This window comes from Sus scrofa, chromosome 4 (assembly GCF_054392235.1).
Source record: "Sus scrofa isolate SSC_HxYL_T2T_F1_AM1 chromosome 4, Sscrofa_HxYL_maternal_Yorkshire_Landrace_v2.0, whole genome shotgun sequence".
NCBI classification, from domain to species: Eukaryota; Metazoa; Chordata; class Mammalia; order Artiodactyla; family Suidae; genus Sus; species Sus scrofa.
Genome location: NC_139386.1, coordinates 15990997 through 16014452, shown reverse-complemented (window position 1 = coordinate 16014452; position 23456 = coordinate 15990997). Strand labels below are relative to the sequence as shown.

Sequence of the window (23456 nt, the reverse complement as noted above, 5' to 3'; positions counted from 1 at the left end):
GAAAGTCTTCACAGCTATCGGGTGACTCGTTCCATCTTTTCTGGGGCGGGATTTCCTCCGGGACCGTTCGTAATTGGCCTTATGTTGCCCCGAATGAGCTACACCATGAAAGGAGAAAAGGCATACGGGCTTTGGGCTTGTTCTAGAAGAGAGGCGACTCCAGAGTGCCCCGTTCACCTAAGAAGGAAGTCTGAACATGACGAGGATTGCCTCCAATATCTCCTTCTGTTTTAAATCACGGTGTGGATGATGAAGAAACAAGAAAAGCAGATACTGCCTATTGGACAGCGCACTTTGTCAGAGCGAGCGTCGCAGCTTTCCGAGGTAGACCATTGTGTGCTAAGGCCCTACACCCGTGCGGGTTTAAGATGAGTGGTGCTTCCTTGGCTTTTTCAAAACAAACTCCAAATCAAACCCCCAAAGCCCCGGGATTTCTCAGATGTAGTTTTTTGTTTGTGTTTTTTTTTTTTTTTTTTTTCTCAACACATTTTCACATTGTAAACAAAGAGCATCCTATCTTGTGTTCGAGTTTTGCCCTCTTCTTCCACATCTCTAGGGATCTGTAAAGGCGTTTCCGTGAACATCAAGAAAATTCCATTTTCACCCATGAAATAGAACTCCTACCTCATAGTCTTGCTGGCAAATCTTTAGGGAAAAAACAGTTTATTTACAGTATTCCTGCTTTTCCATACCAATTCTAACGAGAAGTCCATACGCTTAAATTCCCCGCCAGTGTCCTCTCAATGACTTATCTCAGAAGTTTCGAGCCAATGTTTAAAATGTACGCTATTTACAAATGAAGCATCCAAATTCTGTATCCCCAGCCATCCAATCAGCAGGGAAACCCTTCTGCGGTGCGGTCATGAGCCGGGATTCAGAACTTGAACAGGTTGATAAAGTCCTGGGGTGACAGCGACACGGAGCAGCTCTCTGGGTTATTGGCTGTGCAGGGGTGATCGGTGCCCTGGAAAAGAACATTATGGTTAGGTGGGTGTTCTCAGCAGCACCTCACTGGCTTGTAGCACCGGAGGCGATGGCCCAACCTCAAAACAACACTCCTCTGTGAAGAGTGCCATGCAGGAATTCCCGTTGGGGCTCAGCGGTAATGAACCCAACTGGTATCAAAGATCAAGAGGGTGTGGGTTCGATCCCTGGCCCTGCTTAGTGGGTTAAGGATCTGGCATTGCTGTGCGCTGCGGTGTAGGTTGCAGATGTGGCTTGGATCTGGTGTTGCTGGGGCTGTGGTGCAGGCTGGCAGCTGCAGCTCTGATTCGACCCCTAGCCTGGGAACTTCCATATGCCACAGGTGTGGCCTTGAAGCGAAAAAAAAGAGTGCCATGCATTATGGGAAAACTAAAGAGCCGTCTGTGTGTGCGCATGCACAGATGCACACCTGTGCACAAAGAGATGAGGGAGTTTGGGGGTGAGTGGGTTGAAGAAAAAAATACACACTAGGGGGTGAAGGAAATGAAGGTCTTTGAAAGTTTCTTTCCCCAGGGACTGAATCAGTTTTAGCTTCACCTTCGGGGGGGGGGGGGGCTGCATAATGAAGAGCAGGAAAGCGCTTGGCGATGCAGTGCTGGGGCTGTTGGCTCTCAGGGGCTGGGCTGGGGTGTGTGGCAGCCACCTCCGAGACACGTACCTTCCAGGAAAGAATGTGGCAGTGTCTGCAGAGCTGAAGGGTGTCTCCATATTGCTCTTTCCGAGGGTAGCATCGCACAAGTTTAAAATACATCTTCTTCCAATCCAGCTGTCCTTTGTCTGACAAAATTAATCGCTTGCGGATCTAAATAACAAATGAAAGTAGTTCTGAAAAGGTCTGCTCCTGCCCCCTTCCCCGCTTTTTCATCTCTACCCTGGCAGTAGCTACGGGGAGAGTAGTAAAGATATAAAGTAGTACCCAAGCTTTACCCAATGAAACAATAGCTTCTTTAAAAGAAACAGGTGGCTAGTGACATCTTCCTGGTGACCTCTGTGAAACTGCATTTGGAAGGTCCTTGAAAGTTTAGGTGATCTCAGTAAACAACTGCAATCTTTTCTTTGCTATAGACTTGAGTGATTATTTCCAGGGAGATGTAGTGACTGCTTGGCACAGGGGCTCTATTTTACATCTAAATATTAGTAGCTTTGTGAGCAGAACTCGTTGAACTCACACTTCTATATAAAGAAGTTGGAAAAAAATCTGAGGCAGCAGGAGAAGGGGAAAGAGGCCTAGAGCTGGTGTTGAAAGGCCCAAATTCAAATCCAAGGTCAATTTCCTCCCTAAAGAGCACTGCGCTAATTTGGATGTGTCACTCAGCCACTTGTGACCTTAGTCCCTTTATCTGTTTAAAGTGGGCTTAATGAGGGAGTTCCCTGGTGGCCCAGTGGGTTAAGGATCCAGTGCTGTCACTGCTATGGCATGCGTTTGACCCTGGCCTGGGAAGTTCTCCATGCTGCAGGTGTGGCCAAAAAAATTAAAATGGGCATAATGATATCTACCCTTCTTGGTCATTAGCATAAAATAGATTGGCATCAGTAAAAGTTCTTGAGCTGTACAATGTCATAGAAGTATATGTTACTTTGTTATAGAAAAAAAGTACAATTTGTGAATTTTTTTTGGAGCAAGTAGTAAAATGGTTAAAAATATGTTTTCTCCCCCTATTGAAACCACATTTAAAAAAAAAATCTCACACGTAATATTTAGAAACTCCTTGACTGCTGTTTTCCAGCCAGGGAGCCCTGGAGGGTGAGTTTGAGAAGGATGCCAGGGAAGCTTAAGGGTAGGGGGCACGGAGAGGGAGAGAAGGAAGCCTCACAGACCTGCCGCTCGGAGAAGTGGTACTGGCAGAGTTTCTTCCACAGGAGCCGGTCCTCGCTGAGCACGTGCAGGTCGGGGGCCACCTGGCCCAGGCTGACCAGGTCCCGGCCATCACTTAGCCTTTGCATGATGTTCAGTTGCAAACACAGAGGCAGGTCGGTGAAGGTGAGGCCTTTGAAGGCAGGCTGCAGGGAGAAGGATTACATTAAGTTGCAGGACAGAGAGCAGCGGTCCACCGGGCACCACCCTCCAAGGGTGCAGCTGTCCCCTGTCCTCCAGCCTCAAGCTGGTTCACTGATCAGAGATCAAAAGCAGAAGTGCTTTCTGTCCTAAGTGGAGAAACAGAACTCATGGCTGAGAGCACAAAGAACAGTTTGGAGCGACTCCAGCTGATGGTGCCAGGAGCAGTTTCCTAAACTGCACAAAGCTTTACACTTTTTAAAAGATGGAAATATTGTTGACGTACAAAACTGTGTTTCAAGTGTCCCATATAGTGATTTGACATTTGCATACATCATGAAATGATTGCCACGATAAGTCTAGTAACGTGTCCCCGTATGAGGTTATTACCATGCTATTAACCATAGTCCTTATGCTGTATTTTATATCCCCAGGGCTCATTTATTTTGCAACTGGAGGTTTGTACCTCTTAATATCCTTCACCTGCTTACACTTTCACTCTAAAAGATTCTCCTAATAGCGCCTGTTGGATTCTTGTGTTCAATTACAGTACTCTCGACCTTAAAGCATTCTCACTGCCTGCCCCTTTTGTGACCAGCAGTCTCTCCAAGCAGGGTTTTTCACCGGGCCCCAAACAGGCTGCCCACAAGGCCTTCACTCTCCGCAGGCCTCTCTGCCCATCCACCTATGACTCTTCCTCAGATCCACTTCAAACCCACTTCCTCTGAAAGGCCTTTTCTGCCTTTGTGGCAGCCTCAGGCCTTAGCTGTTGCACCTCCTTAGAATTCCTATGATCTCTTCCAGAAGCTTTTTGCAACAACCCCCTCTTGTTAGGTAATGCAACCCATCTCCAAAAGAAAGCTGGAATAGAACATTCCTGCTAAATATAAGCTCCAGGGAGGCAGAAATTTTTGTCTTTTTCATTGCTATGTCTAGAAGATTCTAGAAGCATGCTAGCATATAGTAGACACTCAATGAATATTTGTGGAATGATGAAAGTCATTCAATAGGTAAAAACAGCAACAACAGAAGACTGTGTAGTGGTGTGTGTGTTTGTGCGTGTACACATATGCACACTTTGGGAATGGCTAGTCAAGAACCTTTCAGCCTAAGCATCATCCATTGAGGCATCTCTATTTAAACCTAGGGCTCCATGGAACATTTTGAAAACCAGTGATCAATGGAGAACATGTTGGCAATTAATCATGAGCTTCTCTAGAAGCTTATTCTACTTTATCCTTAAGTCTATGTTTAAGCCCTCTATTGTTTAAATTTTGATGAGCTCATGTTATCCCACCCAGACTTAGATCCTTGAAAGCAAGTCTAAGCCTGTATCCCTTGCAGACAAGCCCAGCACGGAAACCTTCTGCATGCCGACGGGCCTGGCACTGGAGTTGCTGCAATGGGCAAGAGAGACCCAGAGACACAAGCAGATCATTCTAGAACAAAGGTTAAATGCCATCAAGGGGATGAGCACTAAGTGCTAAGGGGACAATCTGTACAGAAAGTCCTCAATCCTATTTGTTGCTGTTTCTTAAACAGCAGCTGGCTGCTGCCATCTGGATAAGAAGTCAGTACAAGTCACTCGAGACTGTGGCTTTCTGTCCTTCCCATGCTCGTCCTGGGTGAGCTCTTGAATTTGTACTGACATTTTTAGCTCAGTGCTCTATCATCTCTGGAGGTCACAAAAAAAAAGAAACAAAACAAAAAAAAAACAAGAAAACCCAACCAGGATGAAGAAACCTCGCCTGAGCTCAGGGGAAAATATTCTGGGAATGGGTACCGAGTTCCCTACTTTAAATTTTAGGGAACTAAATTCTGTCTGAGGCACATCACACTTGGAACCCACAGGACCCCAGGGGCATGCAGAATCTCAGCAGTTCCCTCCCCTGTCCCTGAAAAGCAGGACAGGCGTGCTGAGGGCAGGTGGGCAGTGGCAGGGCGCCTTGGGAAGCTGGACGATGGAGAAGAATAGGAGGTGCCTGGGAGGAACGTGGGATGGACAAGCAGATCTGGATCCCAAGTGCCCTCTGGAAACCTGGGCCTCAGTTTCCCTGTGTCCAGAATGAATTTGTTTAGGAGTCTCTGCAGATTCCCTCCAGCTCCAGCAATCTCAGACTTGGAGTAGCTTCAGCCTCCTAACTCGTCAGAAGTGTCTGACTTGACAGTGTATATTGTTCAGGCTGCTGGGTGGAACTTTCAATTGTTTGCAGAATTCAGGACTTTGCCGGACTGCAGAAGGCCCTAGACCTATTTGTCATTTATCATCCGCTGCTGATCATATGAGCCAATAAAACTGCCATGAGATTTTCTTTTTGTTTCCAGCACTTCAAAGCATCTACTTTTTTGGTTAAAACTCCCAGGCCAATTATTACATGAGCTCCTATTAAAGTCCACTTGGCAGAATTCACTCTCAAATTTTCAAACCTGAACTTTTCCAGAATCCTTGCCCAGACCCCATACTGAGTCCTTACTCCTGATAAGTGGTTAACTGCTTGTGTGCCTTCTTCTTTTTGAATATAAACATACAGAAGAAAAAGAATTTAGGTAAGATCTTTTTATATTCCCCTGTTCCCATGCCTCCCAGCCCTGCCTTGCTCAGAGCACACTGTGATTCTATTTGATTCCCCCCTACAGGCCAGTTCTATTAGTTTCCCCCTTCATTCTTTTTTTTTTTTTTTTGCTTTTTAGGGTCACACCTATGGCATATGGAAGTTCCCAGGCTAGGGGTCGAATCAGAGCTATAGCTGCCTGCCTACACCACAGCCACAGCAACACCAGATCTGAGCTGTGTCTCTGACCTACACCACAGCTTATGGCAACACCGGATCTTGTAACCTGCTGAGCGAGGCCAGGGATCGAACCTGCGTCATCGTGGATGCTAGTCAGATTTGTTTCTGCTGAGCCACGATGGAAACTCTCTCCCTGTCCTGCTTCATTCTTTTTTTTTTTTTTGCTTTTTAGGACTGCCCCTGCGGCATATGGAGCTTCCCAGGCTAGGGCTGAATCTGAGCTGTGGCTGCCAGCCTATACCACAGCCACAGCAATGCCAGATCCAAGCCACATCTGCAACCTGCACCACAGCTCATGGCAACACTGGATCCTTAACCCATTGAGCAAGGCCAGGGATCAAACCTACAACCTCATGGTCCTAGTCGGATTCTTTTCTGCTGCACCACAACAGGAACTCCCTGCTTCATTCTTTATTAATTATTTTCGCCAATGAAAATTGGCTCCACAGAATTAGATAGGATATTTTGAAGGAAAACAAGATTATGTGCTGGGAAGATACTGATAGGACTTTGGCAAATCGAGAGCAATTACTGTAAATGTCACCTTAACATTTTCATGTAATAACGTACTTCTCTTTGGTCCAAACCGCTAAAAAGTTAAATTTTAAAATACAGTCCAGACTGAAGTAATTAAATCTCTCTCTCTCTTCCTCTCTCTTGATCTTCCTTTCTTCTGAGAATTGGGCGTTTGTGTGAAAAGCTCTTCGGGGCTCCCTGGGTCCTCAGCGCTGCTCTCAGAGCCGAGGCGGGTGGGGAGGAGGGTGTGGCCGGGCAGAGCGCAGCCTTTGCTCGCAGGCCTAGGGCTCAACCCACGTCTTACCGGTGGGGAGGCCTGGCCACATTATCCTTAACCACTCAGCCTGATTTTTCTACTTTATAAAATGAGGAAAAGCATCCCTTCCAGTGTCGCTGAGTGGCGGGGATGAGACAGCGCATGGGAGTACTGAGTTCTGGTGCCAGGAAATATTCGCTATAGTAATGCCTCCTGCTTACAGCCACGCACTAGATGAGTGAGTTCATACATTAGAGGACTTAGAAGAGTGTCTGCCACAGAGTGAGCCCTGCATGATACTGAGAGCTGATGCGTTTACAGTACTTCACTACGTGTCACGCCTGTTGTGAGGCTTTGGATACACTGACTTGTAACTCTCACTCCAGGGCTATGAGGTAGGCCTGATCGCTCCTCTTTTCCAGATGAGGAAAGTGAGGCCCAGAGAAGTTAAATAACTCGCCCCAGATCCTGCCCTTGGGAAACTGTCATCTGCCTCTTTAACACCAGGCAGTGTTTGCCAACCATGTGCCTCTCAACATTGAACAAGTTCCTCAGGCAGGTGGTGAGAGGAGACGCTCTTCAGTCATTCATTCACGCACCTAAGATGTATTGCCTGCCTTCTGCTCTGTGCCAGGGACAAGGAGTAGAGCAGGGAACAAGATGGTAATGCCCTTTCTTTGTGGAGCGTGTAGGCCAGGGAATGGAGACAGGAAAGGGAATACACATAGGAGAAACTTTCAGGTCATAACAGTGGCTCTGAAGATGATAGATGATAGTGGCTTCCACAGATGAGAGGTCGGGGAGGCAGCGAGCCTAAAAGCCCCGAAGCAGAACCGGGCTTAGAGTGTGCACGCTAGCTTGGCCTGGCTGGGCTGCTGTGAGCAGAGGGGACTGTGAGATGAACTTCAGTGTTTGATCTGTCCTGCATGGGATTTCACTGGATTGAAAAGATTTGCACAAAGCTGGATCATTGAATAAATAGTGGGAAGAAAGCTGGATTGAAAGAAAAGTTTAGAAACAACCGATGTTAAAAGCTTGGTCATTTTAGGAATAAGGAGCCCAGGGTTCTGGCCTCAGCTCTGGCCCTGATTGCTGTGTTAACTAGGGAAAGTCACTGGGCCTCTCTGATCCCCACTCTCTCCTCACTCCACAAAGGGTAGTAAGCAACTACAATGGGTACCTCCCAAGAGAGTCTGTAGATCAACTAAGGGGGACTTTGGGGGCATAAGCCCATGGAGGGGCAAGGTACGTGGGCAGATGGGGCCAAGGGGGCTCCTGGGGAAGTGGACAGATAGACCCGAGGCAAGTTCTGGGCAAGTGTGACCATCTAAGTGGGTGTCCCAAGTTTCTGAAAAGAAGATGCCCTTGGGACAAATGGGACTTGCTTATTTACATCACTGGCTGGGTATCACGGTGTGTGTGTGTGTGTGTGTGTGTGTGTGTATGTATGTGTGTGTGTATACTCACAGGTGCCTCTGTGTGTGTGTGTGTGTGTGTGCACGCTGTACCCTTTGTGGTGCTGGGAACACATAGAACTCTGAGGTTTCTAATTATTCCCTCTGTTTCAGAGTTTAAAAAAGCCTAAGGCACGGAGAGGCTAATAACGGTAAAGTCAAGGACACGCACTTTGCAAACTTCATGTAGTGAAATAATTGTTTAAGAGAAGCCAAAGCAGTTTTCTCATGCTTCTTTCTCAAGAGATGGGGCAGACCCTAACTTTATCAGCCTGGGTCCCGGAACCACTTAAAACAGCCGTGGTCCATGATTAGATAAGTCAGCCGAGTGCTACGTGAGCTGCCTAAGTGTGTCTGTCCATTAGGGAGCCTCAGAGATTACGCCAGCATCTTTCTCACGTTTTTGGTGTGCTTTAGCCCTCCTGTGCACGGGTAAGAGGACAAGCGTCGAGGACCAACTTATGTTTTAAAAGCCAAAAGAAACCACTGACAGTAGTTTAGCTGGTAATGTCGGGGGGTTAGGGGTTGGTTTGTTTTGAGTGTGAACTGTTCATCTCTTTTCCTATCTCTATGATTACTGTTTTTACCCATAGGCTTCCTTTGTCAAAATTATTAATAATTGGAACTAGAGTTTTATTTATTCATGTATTAAAAAGTTACTGTTTCTTTTTTGGCTGCTCCCATGGCATATGAAAGTTCCTGGACCAGGGATCGGACCCATGCCACAGCAGAGACCCAAACCCCTGCAGTGACAACACTGGATCCTTAACCCCGCTGTACCACCAGTGACCTCCTGGAACTAGAGTTTTAAAAGGCTGGTACCCATTCTCCAGGCCATTGTCATCACAGCTCTGCTGTGTTCAAGGCAGTAAAGCTTAAAGAAACTCATACTTTCAGAGGAAATGGGTAGAGATCTCCAGATCTCCCTAAAGCGTTCGGTGGGATAGCCCACTCGGCCCCAAAGGTCAAGTTTCTAGTTTTCCCACCACATTTTACACTTGGCCGAGCTGCCTGCCGCACTCGAGGTTATTGGGTCGAGTTTCCATTGTCTAGGTCCCTTCTTTGTTCGTATATCCTGACCCTGCTCTGTCAAGCCGTTCTTCCCACCCTCGCTTTCAAGTCCCTCAGCCCGTCCTCAGCCCCAGTAGAAAGCATGAGATGGGGACTCTTGCATCACCAGAGCGGGTTTGACGTCCTGGCGAGGCTGCCTGGCCTCTCAGCAGAGGAACCCACCAGAGCTGGTCCTGCGAGGAGGCAGCTGGGTGCTCCTCTTACCCTGGTGATCTGGATGTTGTTCAGCTGCTGCTGCCAGTGTAGAATCGTCTCCATCCGATACACCCACATGTTAATGTTCCCGACCAGCACGGACTTGCCGACTCTCTGGACCAGTGTGCACAGGGACGTGTAGAGGGTCTGGAGGAGTTCCCTTATCAGTCTGATGTTTTGCTGGTCTTCAAGCACTCGAGTGGGGAAGGAAAAAAGTAGTAACAGTTAGGATACTAGAACACTCCATATGTTACAAGGGGTTCTTTCTCCTTCTCTTTTCTGCTCCTGTCACCTGGGCACGCCCACTAGGGATACGGTTTTCTTTCTCACTGGTGTTTGTTTTACACTTGGCCGAGCTTCTGCACTCGAGGTTATTGGGTAGAGTTTCCATTAGCTCAGTCCCTCTTTGTCCTCCTCTCCTGTCTTCTACAAAGACGCTTTCTCTTTTTATTGTCTCACCAGCACCAGTGGCTCACCTGATCTGAAATCAGGGTTTTTTTTTGTTTTTTTGGCTGAGAAGTGCTGTCTCTTTTAAGGGATCAGTGGTAGAAGCACGGGGGTTTAGGAGCTTGGATTCTAATCCAGTCTGGCTGACTCTTTGTGCGACTGTGGGGAAGTCACTCTTTGTCCTGTACATACAGTGACCCAGTTGAGGCAGGGGTGTCAAGTTCCTTCTAGTTCTAATTGACTGTGAATTGATTCTGCCTGGTACACTGTTCAATTTTCTAGGAATTCGGGATCCAGAGTTTCAGTAGCCAAGGCTGGGACATGTGCCTGCACTGAAGAAGCCTAAGAGGCTTAGGGCAGGGCAAATGGAGGATCCCAGGACAAGGACAGAGGGGGATGGCCTTGCCCATCATCGTGAGCATTGAGTGAGTGGTCCCCCTTTGCAAACGGGACTCTGGCACCCTTGAAATGCATCTGGAGCCATTCGTTTCCATCCCCTCATACGTCCTTAAATCTAATGACATGTCCACGCCATTGGAAAATCCATCAGCCCAGCCCCAGGCCTATAAAAAGGGGTGAGAGTGTGAGAGAGAGCTCACCTTTCAGTACCACTTTTTCCAAAATGTTCATGAAGTTCTTTTGGGCAATGCCACTCAGGGATGTGAGCTGTGACTTCGCTATCAGTTCCAACAGCTGTGGATAAAAATAGAAGTTGCCAGGCTTAGACTACAGAGATATTTTTCTCCTCTAATCTTCACTTCTGAGTCACATGACACGTCGATAGAGACTGACGGGGAGAGATAAATGGCAGGCAGGGCCACAATGCAATAAAAAGCAGATGCTCCGAGTGAAAGACAAATGGGGGTAATTCAAAACCTAGGAACCAGGCTGAATATTTAATGGCTTTTTTCTTTTAAATATAAAGAGTTTGGCTTCAGCCAGGCTAATTCATTCTACTTGTCCTACTTCAGCAAGGGAGGCTGAGGTTCTCCAAAGGGAACAAAACCTCCTATGACCTGCGAATGCTGGAGTTCTACACGGTCTCTCCCAGCGGGAATTCTACCCCAACTGGAACTTCTCCCCACTGGCTCTCAAAGCACCTAAAAGCTCAAGTTCAGCAAAGATATGTTGATTCTTATCCTGATATCTGCTCTTACAGTGTTCAGTAAAAATGTCTATTAATGAGACTCTTTCATTGCACTTAACTTTCTATAGAAAGAAACTAGTAACAGGAAGAGAGATATTCAGGGATGCATAGTGTGTGTGTGTGTGTATATATATATATATATATATATATATATATATATATATATATATTTCTACTTAGAAGCTAGGATCCTTGTAGCTCTTAGCCTCTATGCAAGTCTTGCTTTGACCACTTATTAGCTCTGTGACTCTGGGCAAATCACTGAATTTCTTGATGCCCCAGTTCTTTATCTGTACTTGGTTTTTTTTTTTTTTTTTTTTTTTTTGTCTTTTTAGGGCTTCACCCGTGACATATGGAGGTTCTTGGGCTAGGGGGTCCAACTGGAGCTGTAGCTGCCAGCCTACGCCACAGCCACAGCAACACAGGATCTGAGCAGTGTCTGTGACCTCACGGCAATGCCAGATCCTTAACCCACTGAGCGAGGCCAGGGACTGAACCCACATCCTCATAGATACTATCAGGTTTGTTAACCACTGAGCCACGATGGGAACTCCTTTTTCTGTACTTGTAATGCTTAGAGTCTCCAAGATTGGTGAGACTTTAATCCCAACCTCTAGACCACTGGGGAGCTCTGATGAGACCTTTAAATGTACATAAAGCCCTTACACAGTGCCTGGCATAAATTAAGTAGACGATAAAGGTTAGTTGGCTTATCGAAGGAATATGTCCCATTCCACCACTCATGTTATCACCAAACAAAAAGAAATAAAGGAGTTCCCTGGTGACCCAGCAGTTAAGTTAAAGGATTTGGTGTTGTCACTGCAGCAGCTTAGGTCGCTGCTGTGTTGTGGTTTCGGTCCCTGCCCCAGGAGCTTCTGCATACCATGGGCATGGCCAAATAACAAAAAAAAAAAAAAACAGAAAAAAAGAAAAAAAATACAGATCGTAATTTAAGTTGGTACACTCTTAATATTTCTTCCCTTCAAAAGCAAAATTATTTACAGGTGTGGCAAGATTTAAAAAAAAAAAATCAAGGAATTCTGTTGTTGGAAAAATGAAACTTTAGACTGGAACAGGGGATCATGTAGTTCAGCCCAGTTAACAGATGAGCAGCGTGAGGCTCAAGAGACTGAACTTTACCACCAGGAATGAGAGGGCTCAGCAGGATCCTTCTTAACACACTTCATACTTTCCCAGAGTTCATCAAACAAAAGAGGTTAATATAAAATGAACGTACAGTCACCAGAACCCACCAGGCTCCCAAGGGAGAACTTGCCTTAGACCTAGTAAACTGGATTTAGAGAACCGAGAGCTCCCTGAGGTTAAAGCTTGAATCTCTGCTCCTAGGAAACTTCCCGGGGGAGTTTCGTCTACCGGCCAGGCCCCGCCCAACTTCACTTCAGGTCAGTAAACACCAAGGGTGACACTGTGCTGGGTGCTAGGATCAAGGCTGAGGGAACCAGCAAAGTGACATTTTAAAAACTGGGCTGCAGAGAAGAATTGAAACTCTTGGATCAAGGCCCCAGGCAATTCAAAGAAGCTCTGCTTCCAAGGCATTTGTTGAAAAATTTTGTCCCCATGGAGCCTCTTAGGAGCCTGTCAAACCACATACAGACTTTTAATTTCCTGAACATAGTTTTACTCCAAGTTAAAAAAAAAAGGACCCCAAATCTTTTCCTGCCTGGCTGATGCATCCCTCACACATCATGCACGGAGAGCTGTCATCTGCCTGCGGGGAGGCGGCAAAGAAGGGCTGAGGCTGGTAGGTTAAGATCAGTGCTGGTGATCCAGTTGGATGTCAGGAGCTGAGCAAGGCCCAGGAAGAGAGGCAAGAAGTCAGAACATCAGCAGAGGCCACCTCCACGGGTGGGGACCACACTCCCTGTCAGGTTCTGCTCTCACACCAACCAGCACATGACAGTCAAGAGAGGAGTGAAAAATGGCACAAAGGGACTGGCTAAACCTTTCATTTATCTCCCGGACCAACAACAAGATTCAGAAGGCCCAGCCAATGGTCTATTAATACCCTGAGCCTCACATGACCAGCACAAAGCGGGATGAAAGAAAACAAAAGTCTTGAGTCGGTTCCGGGAAGGGCAGTCCGGTGTGCACCATGACTCATCAGGGGGTGGGAGGTGGGTCCGGGCGCTGGGAGGAGGGCGGGCAGAGCTTTGCCTGAAATCCATCCAAAACCCTGATGCCATGTGACTGCCATCTCCCGATGGCCTCAGTTTCAATCCTGTCTAAAAATGCACCAATCACAAGGATAAGAAAATTGGATACGCAGTTGAGGGGAAACAAAAAAGCCCTTTGGTCTGACTGAGATGATCCTTGACTAAGGATGAGAAAGATACAGCTGCAAAGATCAGTCACTTGGCAGCAGAATGACACGTCAGCTACCCTCAGTTTAATCTTGTGACAAGAGAAAGTCCTTTTCACTGCCAGGTGGCCTTGGGGTCAGGAGAGCGAACCTTGGAATAGGAGACCCAGATGCTCCAGCTGGGTGACCTTAACAGCGTCATTCACTGAGCAAGTACTTTCTGCGTGCCCAGTCTGTCCTCACATCGTGGTAGGTGACTCGGATAAAGACACACGATCCCTAGACTCAACGGAGTTTACCGTCTAGTCTATCATCTAAGTTATTTAACCTCCTAGAACCCAAATGTCTTCATTTATAAATTGGAAATTTTTTCAAAAAAAGACTACCTGCTTCACAGGGTTATTATGAGAATTAAATGAAATAGATATGTAAAAACCCACTGCAAGTACCAAATACAAGGCTTATTATCATAAGGTATTATGTCTTCTCCTTCCATGCGCCAATCTTTTAGTAAAGTTTAAAGCTGCTATCAAGGGTTAACTTTTCTGTAACTTTTTTCTTCTGTCAAGGGCCAGAGAGGCAATCTTTTAGCCTTTGTGAGCCAGAGAGGCTCTGCTGCAGCTGCTTTAACTCAGCAGCTATAGTGCAAAATCAGCCTTGGACAATATGTAAATGAATAGGTGTGGCTGTGTCCCAATAAAACTTTATTTACAATAACAGGCAGGGGGCCAGATTTGGCCATTGGGTCAAAGTTTGTCAACTTCTGATACAGCATATACAGAGTTGAGGGGTGAGGGCTTCAGAGCCAAATGGCCTCAGTTTCCCCATCTGTAAAATATACTTAATAGTACCTACTGGACAGAGTGCTGTGAAGATTAAATGTGTTCATAAAGCACCTATAACAAGTGCCTGACACCAAGAATATACTCAATAATTATTCATTTTTATTATGGTACAGAGAGTATTACTAGGTAAAATTACTACCAGAGAAGGCACAGTGAATCCGTAGCTGGCTTAAAGACCTTTAGAATCCCTGTATTTCAATTTTATGTGTTGTCAACCAAAAGCTTAGATGCTTTCAAATTTTCATATTCCTTTCTGTCATTTTTATTATGTTTCTGATACAGTTAAGAGCCCCCCTCTTGATGAAAGTTAATGCTGATACATTCTATGACTTAACATATTTGCATCTGCTGTGAAGTCTTATTTCCCTAACAAGAATGTGTGTTTATCACATGCCAGTGACTGTGTTAAGCACTTCACATGTGTGATCTCGTTTAATCTTCAGCAGCAACTCAATGAAGTGGGTTCTCCATTAGACAAAAGAGGATGATTCCGCAGCTCAGAGCAGCTAAGCAGCTCCCCTAGAGGCACACCAGCAGCATCGAGTGCTAGAGCCAGGACTTGGGCCCAGATGTGTCGAATAGAGAACGTGTGTTTTGATAGCTTAAGGACTTTAGTTTATCAAGGCTGATCAAATCTGCGTCTAGGACCAAACTCTAAAAATACAAGCAATATCATGTATTGTTGCGTTTTGGGAAACAGTCTGGAAATCTTCTATCGGTGTTACATTGTGACAGGTAATCAGCTTTTCACATTAAGGGAGACATAATACCCAGAAAGGGTTAATAACACGTTGAGGATGAGACAGTTGCTTTGTGTAAATCATTTAGATCTACTTTCCACATCAGCAGTGACTCTCCAGACCCAGAACCAGTACTGTGTGGCACTAGGGCCAAGGAGGACAGAATGTATTAGCCTTATTTCTGTGTCAGGAGAGCCATGTGCCTGGGGGAGTGGGGCTGTATCTGGCCATTTATTTATCAAGATGACTTAGCCACTTGGATTCTCTGCCCCCCAGCCACAAGAGAAAAAGCAGGGGAAAACGTCTTGTTTGAAAGTGGCTGTTTGTTTTCCGCTGGGCAAATTTTAGCCCAGGTGCCAGTAATTTGCGGCTGGGTTTGAGGAGAAGGCAGGGGAGGGAAAGCAGCGGGCGCTCGGCTCCTCCTGAATCCCAGGCGGTCATTACCGCGGGGGCCGCCTGGGAATCGGGCCTGGTCTGTAGTGACTGGTTGTGCCGTAACAGGAACGGTACGGGGCTCTCGGAGGAGGGGACAGTGGTCACCGCTCGCCGAAACCACATCCTGCTCTGCAGCTCTGGCTCATGCGAGGCTGGGACTCACTGAGCAGAAGCAAAATCGAGTTGCAAGCAATATCCTGCAGCCAGTCTCGAGGCGGAGACACACACACACACACACACACACACACACACACACACACACACACACACACACACACACACACACACACACACACACACACACACACACACACACACACACACACACACACACACACACACACACACACACAGTTTGCAGCGGTGTGTGGAAGATGAATGGGCAGGAGAGAGAGGGCCCTCTTATCTCACTTCGCCTGCAGAAAAGGCGGCGGGTTTTCTATCTTCCCTTCCCTTTGGTTCATCAGATCATTCATACTTTTAAAAATAAATCAGGAGGGATCGGGAGCTTGGGCTTATCAGACACAACTTAGAATAGATTTACAAGGAGATCCTGCTGAATAGCATTGAGAACTATGTCTAGATACTCATGTCGCAACAGAAGAAAGGGTGGGGGAAAAAACTGTAACTGCAATATATACATCTAAGGATAACCTGACCCCCTTGCTGTACAGTGGGAAAAAAAAAAAAATAAATAAAAATAAATCAGCTCCCATCACTTCTCGGCTTGAAACCCTCAAACGGCTTCCCTTTGCCCTTTGGAAAAAAAAATCCAGGCCCCCTCCCGTGCCTGGCAGGGTCCTCCCTGATCTGGTCCTCACTCTCTGCGCAGCTTCATTTTGCCCAGTGCTGGCTCTGCTCTGGTTCCCTGATGAGGCTCAGCTCACTCCCACCTCTCAGCCTCTGTCCCTGCCATGTCTTTACCTGCTGCCTTCATCCCATCCCTCAGAGAGACCTTCCAGACTATTCTGTAGCTCACTATGGTTTCACTGTTCTTCAGTGTTCCATTTATACATGTCTGACATTTCTTATTTACTGGCTTGCTGTCCATCTCATTGGGATAGAAACCTCAAGACAGAAGGGGTTGTTTTATTTACCACGCTGCCCAACCTGGCACATGGCAGACACTCAACAAAAACTTGTATTAACAACAAATTTGTCTTTTAGAATCAAGGAGTGGTTTAGCTGGAAGGGACCTGGGATGGTTTATGCAAATTCCCTCCTGCTTTATAGATGAGGTGGCCTTTGACAGTCTAATGACAGGCTCTGCACCCAAGTGGGGTGACCTTAGGAATATCATGTCTTTTGCAATAAACCTTTGGTTCTATCAAGCAGTGCCTCTGCCTGCACTGAGTGCTGTGTACTTCCAAGACCCTTATTTATCCAACGGATAACACAGATTAAAACCTGGAAAGTTTCGTCCTGACTTTGAGCTTGAACACTGACAGGCTGGAAGAGGGAACATTTCTGCTACATTAATAATCTTCAGGCATGTCGAGATTGGGTAAATATTATTTGCAAGTGAAACATCTCTCTAACCGAGGGCCAAGTTTACACAGATTAATTGTATTCTCATCCGAGAGAAACTTGCCTCTCTGCCTTCCATCCATCCCAGAAAACCCTGAACTTAGAATGATGCCCTCTTCCCATTGCTTTGATCAGAGAGGCTGTTTGCCTCGATGAGCCTGCTTAAATCAGGCTCCCTGTCTACTCCAGCCTCCTCACCTCTACCCTCCGATTCTAGAAGGTTGGATGTCACGTTGCCTTTGGCCCCTGGCCCACCATCCCACCCACCCCACTTCTGTTCTTTCCATGTCTGGGTTTCTGCTCCACACCATTTGTTCCTGCGAAGTCTTCTATCTAACTCTCCACCTCTCCATCCTTCATGGAAGGAGAATCTTAGGTTCTGCCTCTTCCAAGAAGCTACCTCCAGTACTTTTTCCTCCATCCTCCTAGATAGGACAGAACTCAGTTGCTACTGCTACTTTGTCCCCCAGCATAGCCCAGGAGCTCCTGGGCTATGCTAGATATTCCAAGAGATGCAGCATTTCTTTGGTTAAATCACTGGCAGGCAGGGGTGAGGTCTTAGTGGATTCTCAAGTGGCTGTGGCAATACTGGGTACATGGTATGGACTTAATACAGAAAAAAATCCTGTTTAGGGGATTAGAAAACATTCACCTAAAGCAATATTGATGTATGGGGACCTAGCAGAGGGTTCTGTGACCTCCTTGTCACTGGAAAGCCCTTCCTTTAGTCGATTCAAGGGGCCTTTGGATCCTGGCTCATAGATACTTAAGCCTCTGTCTTACCCTCAACCAGAGCAACTCAGAGCAATTATCACACTCTCTTAGGAACATCTCTCCTTGGATGGGAAAAAGTCTGCTCGATTGGCACTGAAAACTCAGCTCACCCATCCAGTTTAGCAGACCATCCTCCCCCCCGCTTAGTGAGCACCTGACTTAGCCTAGAAACTGGGTAGAATTTTAGTATACAGTATATTTCTGGGCTCATGGCAGGATATCTTTAAATTCTGAGTCCTCGAGAAAAAAATTTATACAAAAATGGGCACACTTTTGATCCTCTAGTCTCTGAAGTGGAACGGCAAAGAAAATCAGGTAGAAAAGTCAGTAAAAAGCTTGTATTTTGTTTTGTCTTTAATTTTGATTTTCATGTGTTTTCTAATTGTCTGTAATTAGGACCCTAAAAATGACGGTCGTTACAGTAAGAACTGATGCTCCTCATGAACCAGGCACTGTCCCAAAACGTTTCATGTGTTTAAATTCGGTTTAATTCTACAGCAGCACGATGGGGTGGGTACCATGATTAGCACCTTTTATAGGCATATGACTTACGAATGAAGCTATGACTATACATAAATGGAGAATACATGCTTAAATTACTGTTAGGAGTCTGTGGTCAAAAACACCACTGTTCTGGTCCCTCAGCCTTCCTCCATTTCTCTGGGTGCCCCTACTTCTATGGGTGACCCCTTACTTCTGCAAGTACTCCATTCTGTCATTGTGTGGGCACCCCCCACTTCTTCAGGAGGTCCCCTGCTTCTGCATGTACTCCCCCAATTCTGTGGTCATAGCCTCAAGATCTGTGAATGTCCCCCATTTCAGTGGGCACCCAGACATTGCAGGATCTGCTTGCCTAAATGCTTAGTACAGCTGAGAATGCTCGATATTCCAAGAGATGCAGCATTTCTTTGGTTAAATCACTGGCAGCCTCATCAGCCTTCACTTCAGGGCCTGTTCTGGGCCCATTGGTAACACTCCACACTGGAGTCTCCCAGTTCCCAGTCATTTCTGTCAGTCCCTTTCAGGTGGGCTTACGGCTCTGTTCTTCTGATTTTGTTGCCTTTGGGACAGCTGGCCTCCTGCCCTCCATCCCAGCTTCTCAGTACCAATGGAAAAAGATACTGCCAGCTTTAAGACCCAGGTGGCAGGGGCCGCCTTCCATCAGAGGAAGGCCATGCAACACCAAATTCATCCAAGGTCACTGTGGCAGAGGGGCCTGGTAAAGGGGCCAGGCTGCCCAAGCACATCACGACCCACCAGGGGCTTGGCAACAGCACGCCCTTAATTTAAGGCATTGGGTTTAAATCTGAGTCACAGTGCCATATTTCAGCCTTTCATTTGCCAAACCGCCAGTCAACTTAAACTAAAACATGTTCTTGGAAAAGATTTTTAGGGGTGGTAGGAATGCAGTGACTCGTTGCAAACGTTCAAATGGACTTAGGATGGTAACACAGAAAAAAATTACCACGTGCCTTGGTGTAGGTTGTAAAGTTCTCCTTTGGCAGATGGAGAGCCTGGGGCTGCAAACATTTGTTTATCCTTTCTGACCTGGGGGCACACAGGAGTCAGGCCATTCAGGTCAGGAAACCAGTACTGAAGGTTCTCCAGGACCTTCTTGGCCTGAAGACAGCATCTGCGGTTACCATGTACTTGGCCACATTCGCATCCCACAGAGAGAGCTGGGGGATCAGGTCAAAGATCATTCTGGCATTAAAGCATTCAAGGCCTCTCCTGCACTCTGCCTCAGTGTGTTTTGTTTAAAAATTCATTCTGCAAACCATAACATGTGAGCTCCCAAGTCCTTTCTGAGCTGGTTTGCAAACTTGAAAATACCCTGGGATCACCTGGTGGATGAATTTAAATAGCAATGCCTGAGCATCACCCTCAACCAACTCAGACGCTCTAGGTGGGCATCCCCAGAGGCACCAGCTTTGCAGGCGATTCTGTCGGGTTTACTGGCAGCTCCCTCTCTGCACTGGCCTCTCTGTGTCCTGGAGGAGTTAATCAGCACTTGCTTTCTCATGGTTACCAAGTTCTAGCCCCACCACTGGCCCAGCCCTTGAATTCTTGCCAGCTCCCCAGGGGAATTTCCAAAATGTGTTGGTCTTGAGGCATAATGTAAACCTATTTTTTTTTTTTAAACGTCCTTTCATAAATGGGTAGATTGCTGCTTTTAAAGATTTTAAGTCCTCTTTAAAACCCATAGTTCAAACTGTGTTACGGAGTTCCCTTGTGGCCTAAGTTAAGGATTCAGTGTTGTCACTGCTGTGATATGGGTTCGATCCCTAGCCTGGAAACTTTTGCGTGCTGTAGGTGTGGCCAAAAAAACCCTGCGTTTAAGTCATTGGAGGTATGTAGAGAAAGGGGAATAGGCAATGAGTGTAGTCTGAAGCCAATTAAGAAAAGATACATGGAGTTCCCTTCATGGCACAGTGGAAAGGAATCCGACTAGGAACCATGAGGTTGCAGGTTCGATCCCTGGCCTCGCTCAGTGGGTTAAGGATCCGGCATTGCTGTGGCTCTGGCGTAGGCCGGAGGCAACAGCTCCGATTAGACCCCCAGCCTGGGAGCTTCCATATGCCACAGGTACAGCCCTCAAAAGACAAAAAAAAAAAAAAAAGAAAAAAGAAAAAAAGGAAAAGGTGCAAATAAGAACCTCTCCGATTTGCATTCAAAATTTTTGATTCCAAAAGCTCCACAAAATTTTTGTGCTCATAAAAATCATAACATTTTGAGGCAGGAGTGTTGGCCATCTCTTTTTTTCCCCCTCTGCATGTTTCTTTTATTGAAACTGACAGCCAGCATGAACATGACATATTTTTTAAAACTGAACTTTGTCTCTAAAAAGATTAAACACATTTTAAGGCTTCATAGTTGGTTCAGTTTCTTACTGGGACAGAGGAATCACATAGTATTAAGAAACCCTGAGGCCTAAGTAGTAACAGGAGGCTAACATACAGTGAGTTCTTTGAAATTTGGTTTAAGGATAAGAAGAGGATTTGAGATGTCTTAAGTTCCTTAGAAGAAAACCCTCAAAACATGGTGCCTATCATTAAAATGTTTTAAGCTCTTTATAAAAATAACATTTCTCAAACGGCAGAGGTCTCTAACTTGAGGGCGGCGGGGGGGGGGGAGGGCTGTTCTTTCCAAAATAGAAATGTTTTCCCCCTATTTCTGAACCTAAGAGCTGCAAGCTTTCAGTAGTATCTTTCTTAATGGGTAAGAGAATGTGCTTAGGATGTATTTTACAATTACAAACTATCAGGCACAAGTTCTCTATGCTGAGCTTGCAAAGGGCATGATTCCCCAGGTAATTTTTTTTAAGTAGGAAAACACTTTTTTTTAATCCCCCAATTGAAAAGGCATTTCAGGAAGAATAAGCAATAATTTTGCTAAATAGGAAATAATCAATATTTGTAGCTGACTTTGACTCACAGATTCTGGTCTGCAGAGTATTTTCATTTATGGCACTGAGTTTCACAGCTACCCTGTGAGGCTGAGGTTCTTCTAAATCCTTCTCACACAGCAGGAACGTGAGTGTCAGAGAGGCTGAAACAGCGTGAAAACAGTGGAGCTGGGGTCTGACACCAGGCCCTTTACTTTCAGTCCTTTGCTTACACAGAACTCACTCACTGCAGCAGCTAAAGAGGGTGGATTTTAGACTGCCCAGGTTTCGGATCTGGATTTCTTCGCTTACGTAGCTTTGTGACCTTAGGTCATTTTACCTCGCTGTCCCTCGGTGTGTGTACACAGAGATAAAAGTACCTATACGTTACAGGGCTGATGAAAGCCTAAAAGGTGATAGTGCACAGAATGGCATGAAATAGATTTTCGCTGCTCGGATCCTTGTTCCTTTACTTTGTCTTATTTCTCGTAAAAGGGAAAACCGGTAGGAAGGAGAACAGTCTGAAAACGAACCAAGTGCTGATCAGGTTAGAAGGAAGACATCAGATCTGGGTGTCTTCCTCTGACACCTGGAGGATGGAGACTATTCAGAGTCTTAGCGACAAGTTTCCAGATCCTCGCGGGCCAGACTCCAACCAGCCTGGACTGGGTTGCGGACCACAGTGACCTCCCAGAAGCAGCAGCGTCACATTGAGTGACATGAACGTTTCATCAGGAAAGTCTCTCATTTTCATCCCTTTTGGGTTGGAATAAGGCTCAGCTGGAGAGTGGACAGTCTGCTCATGTGGTCACGGCTCAGCTCAGAGCTTCTCAACCTACAAGACGCCTGCTTTTTTTTTTTTTTTAAATCAGGTCAGTTGGGGCTGCTAGGCCTGCTTCTACCCAGATAACAGGTGAATGATCCAGGCCTCAAGGGGGCTTGAATGTCATTGCTCTGGCTGAGCCTTTGCAATCATCTGACTCAATGACACACGGCACCGAGAAGCACAACAACCCAGGAAAAAGAAAATGAAAACCCAGCCACCTAACACCCACAGGGGGTAAATTCCCTCCTACTTCTGATCCTAAAACCCAAACAGCTGCTACCTCCCGGGTTGGACCACTGACAAAAACACGCAAGGGAGCTTAGGGGGAGAAGCAACAATCAACCAATAAAAAAGAATCAGTGACTTGAAGGTCATGGTTAGACCTGACTTGCTTTACGGCCTTCATCATGAATATTTCGCTAAAGCTCATTAAAAAATTACTTTTTTCCATCATAGGGATTAAAACAGGAAGCAGCTGACCAAATAGGTAGTTTCAAGCTTGAAGTGAACCTGGGACTGAGTATCACTAGCACATGGCAGTGGAGGAGGGGGAAGAAGCTCTGGGGTGACTTGAATGTGTCCAGTTTGGAGGCTTAAACCAAGAATGCCTTGGGGTCAACCTCGAGGCAGCTCAAGCAGGACAAGAAGGAGGATAGTGAGACCAATCAGGAGGTGGACAAAGTGTTTACAGCAATCCAAAAGGCTTCACAACGTGCTTGCTGCTGAATTCTCTCTTGCTAAGGCTGCTGCCTGCAACAGGGCTCACCTGATGTTGTCACGGCAGTCCCTGTCTGTCAGGGCCAATGTCAGGGACACCCTAACAGGATCCCTGAAATATGTTGAGGGAGGCAGGAGTTGGGAGTCCATTTTCTGCTTTCCTCAAAATCCCCAGGGGCCTAAAAAATTTTGGGGGTGCGGTGGGGAAACTACTTCAAGACAGCCTGAAAAGACAGTTCAACTTGAGCGTCTGGATAATCTACAGAGACTTACCCGTACGACATAGTTGAATCTTCTGGAATCTAGAATGGCAGTCGAGAAGTCCAGCCTGTTGAAAGCTTCCCCCAAAGTGCAGTATCCATGGCGCTGAATGTGTAAAAATAGGGGGTGCAGAGGTCATTCTCCAGAACAGTCCGCCTGGACTCTGCTGACAACTTGCTGCCCATCTTAGGTGACCTGTGGCCGTCTGCTCCTTCCCTGAGCCATGATCGGCTCTTTCTGGGAACCGCTGTGAGTCCCAGAGATGGACGGTGCAGCCGGCAGCTGCTTCAGTTGTGACCTGGACCTCCCGGGCCCTTGTTCTCCGCATACACTCCTACAGCTTGTCAGGGAAGAGTTAGTCCCTGTAACATGCTCCTGGGGGGAGATTAGCCCTACCTGTGTCACCACCATTTGCCACCTTGCCTGGCCTCTCTAGTGCTTTTCTCACTGTGGTCCTCGGAAGCATTTTGAAGGCTTCAAGAAGAAGCCAAAGAAGTTTTGGTCTTTTCTCTCTGAACGCAGAGGCGCTGGGGGAGAGAGTCCTGACTCTCAGGCCCAGCTCCGCTCCTGGTACCTGGGTGGTCTCGGGCGTATTGCTGATCTCAGGTCTCAAATCCCAGGGAGAACTAGCTGTTCTCCAAGGGCTCCGAAAGCACACGAAAGTCTGTCATTCTGTCCTACTGCCTGTGTCCTAGCTATCTGTGCAGAGAGAAAATGTACAGAAAGGGCTTTTATAAAGTGCCAGGCAAGTGTAGTTATTCCAGCGTC

At 46.5% G+C, this 23456-nt stretch overlaps 1 protein-coding gene across 1 annotated transcript in view; it reads right to left on the bottom strand.

Annotated features, from left to right (window-relative positions):
- Positions 1–695: 695 nt before the first annotated feature.
- Positions 696–23456, bottom strand: part of FBXO32 (F-box protein 32) — a 30238-nt gene continuing 7477 nt past the window's right edge. The window contains 6 exon segments of the mRNA NM_001044588.1: positions 696–964; positions 1643–1786; positions 2803–2985; positions 9274–9458; positions 10311–10404; positions 22701–22793. Coding sequence (NP_001038053.1) covers positions 875–964; positions 1643–1786; positions 2803–2985; positions 9274–9458; positions 10311–10404; positions 22701–22793 — 789 coding nt within the window. The 3' untranslated portion in view covers positions 696–874.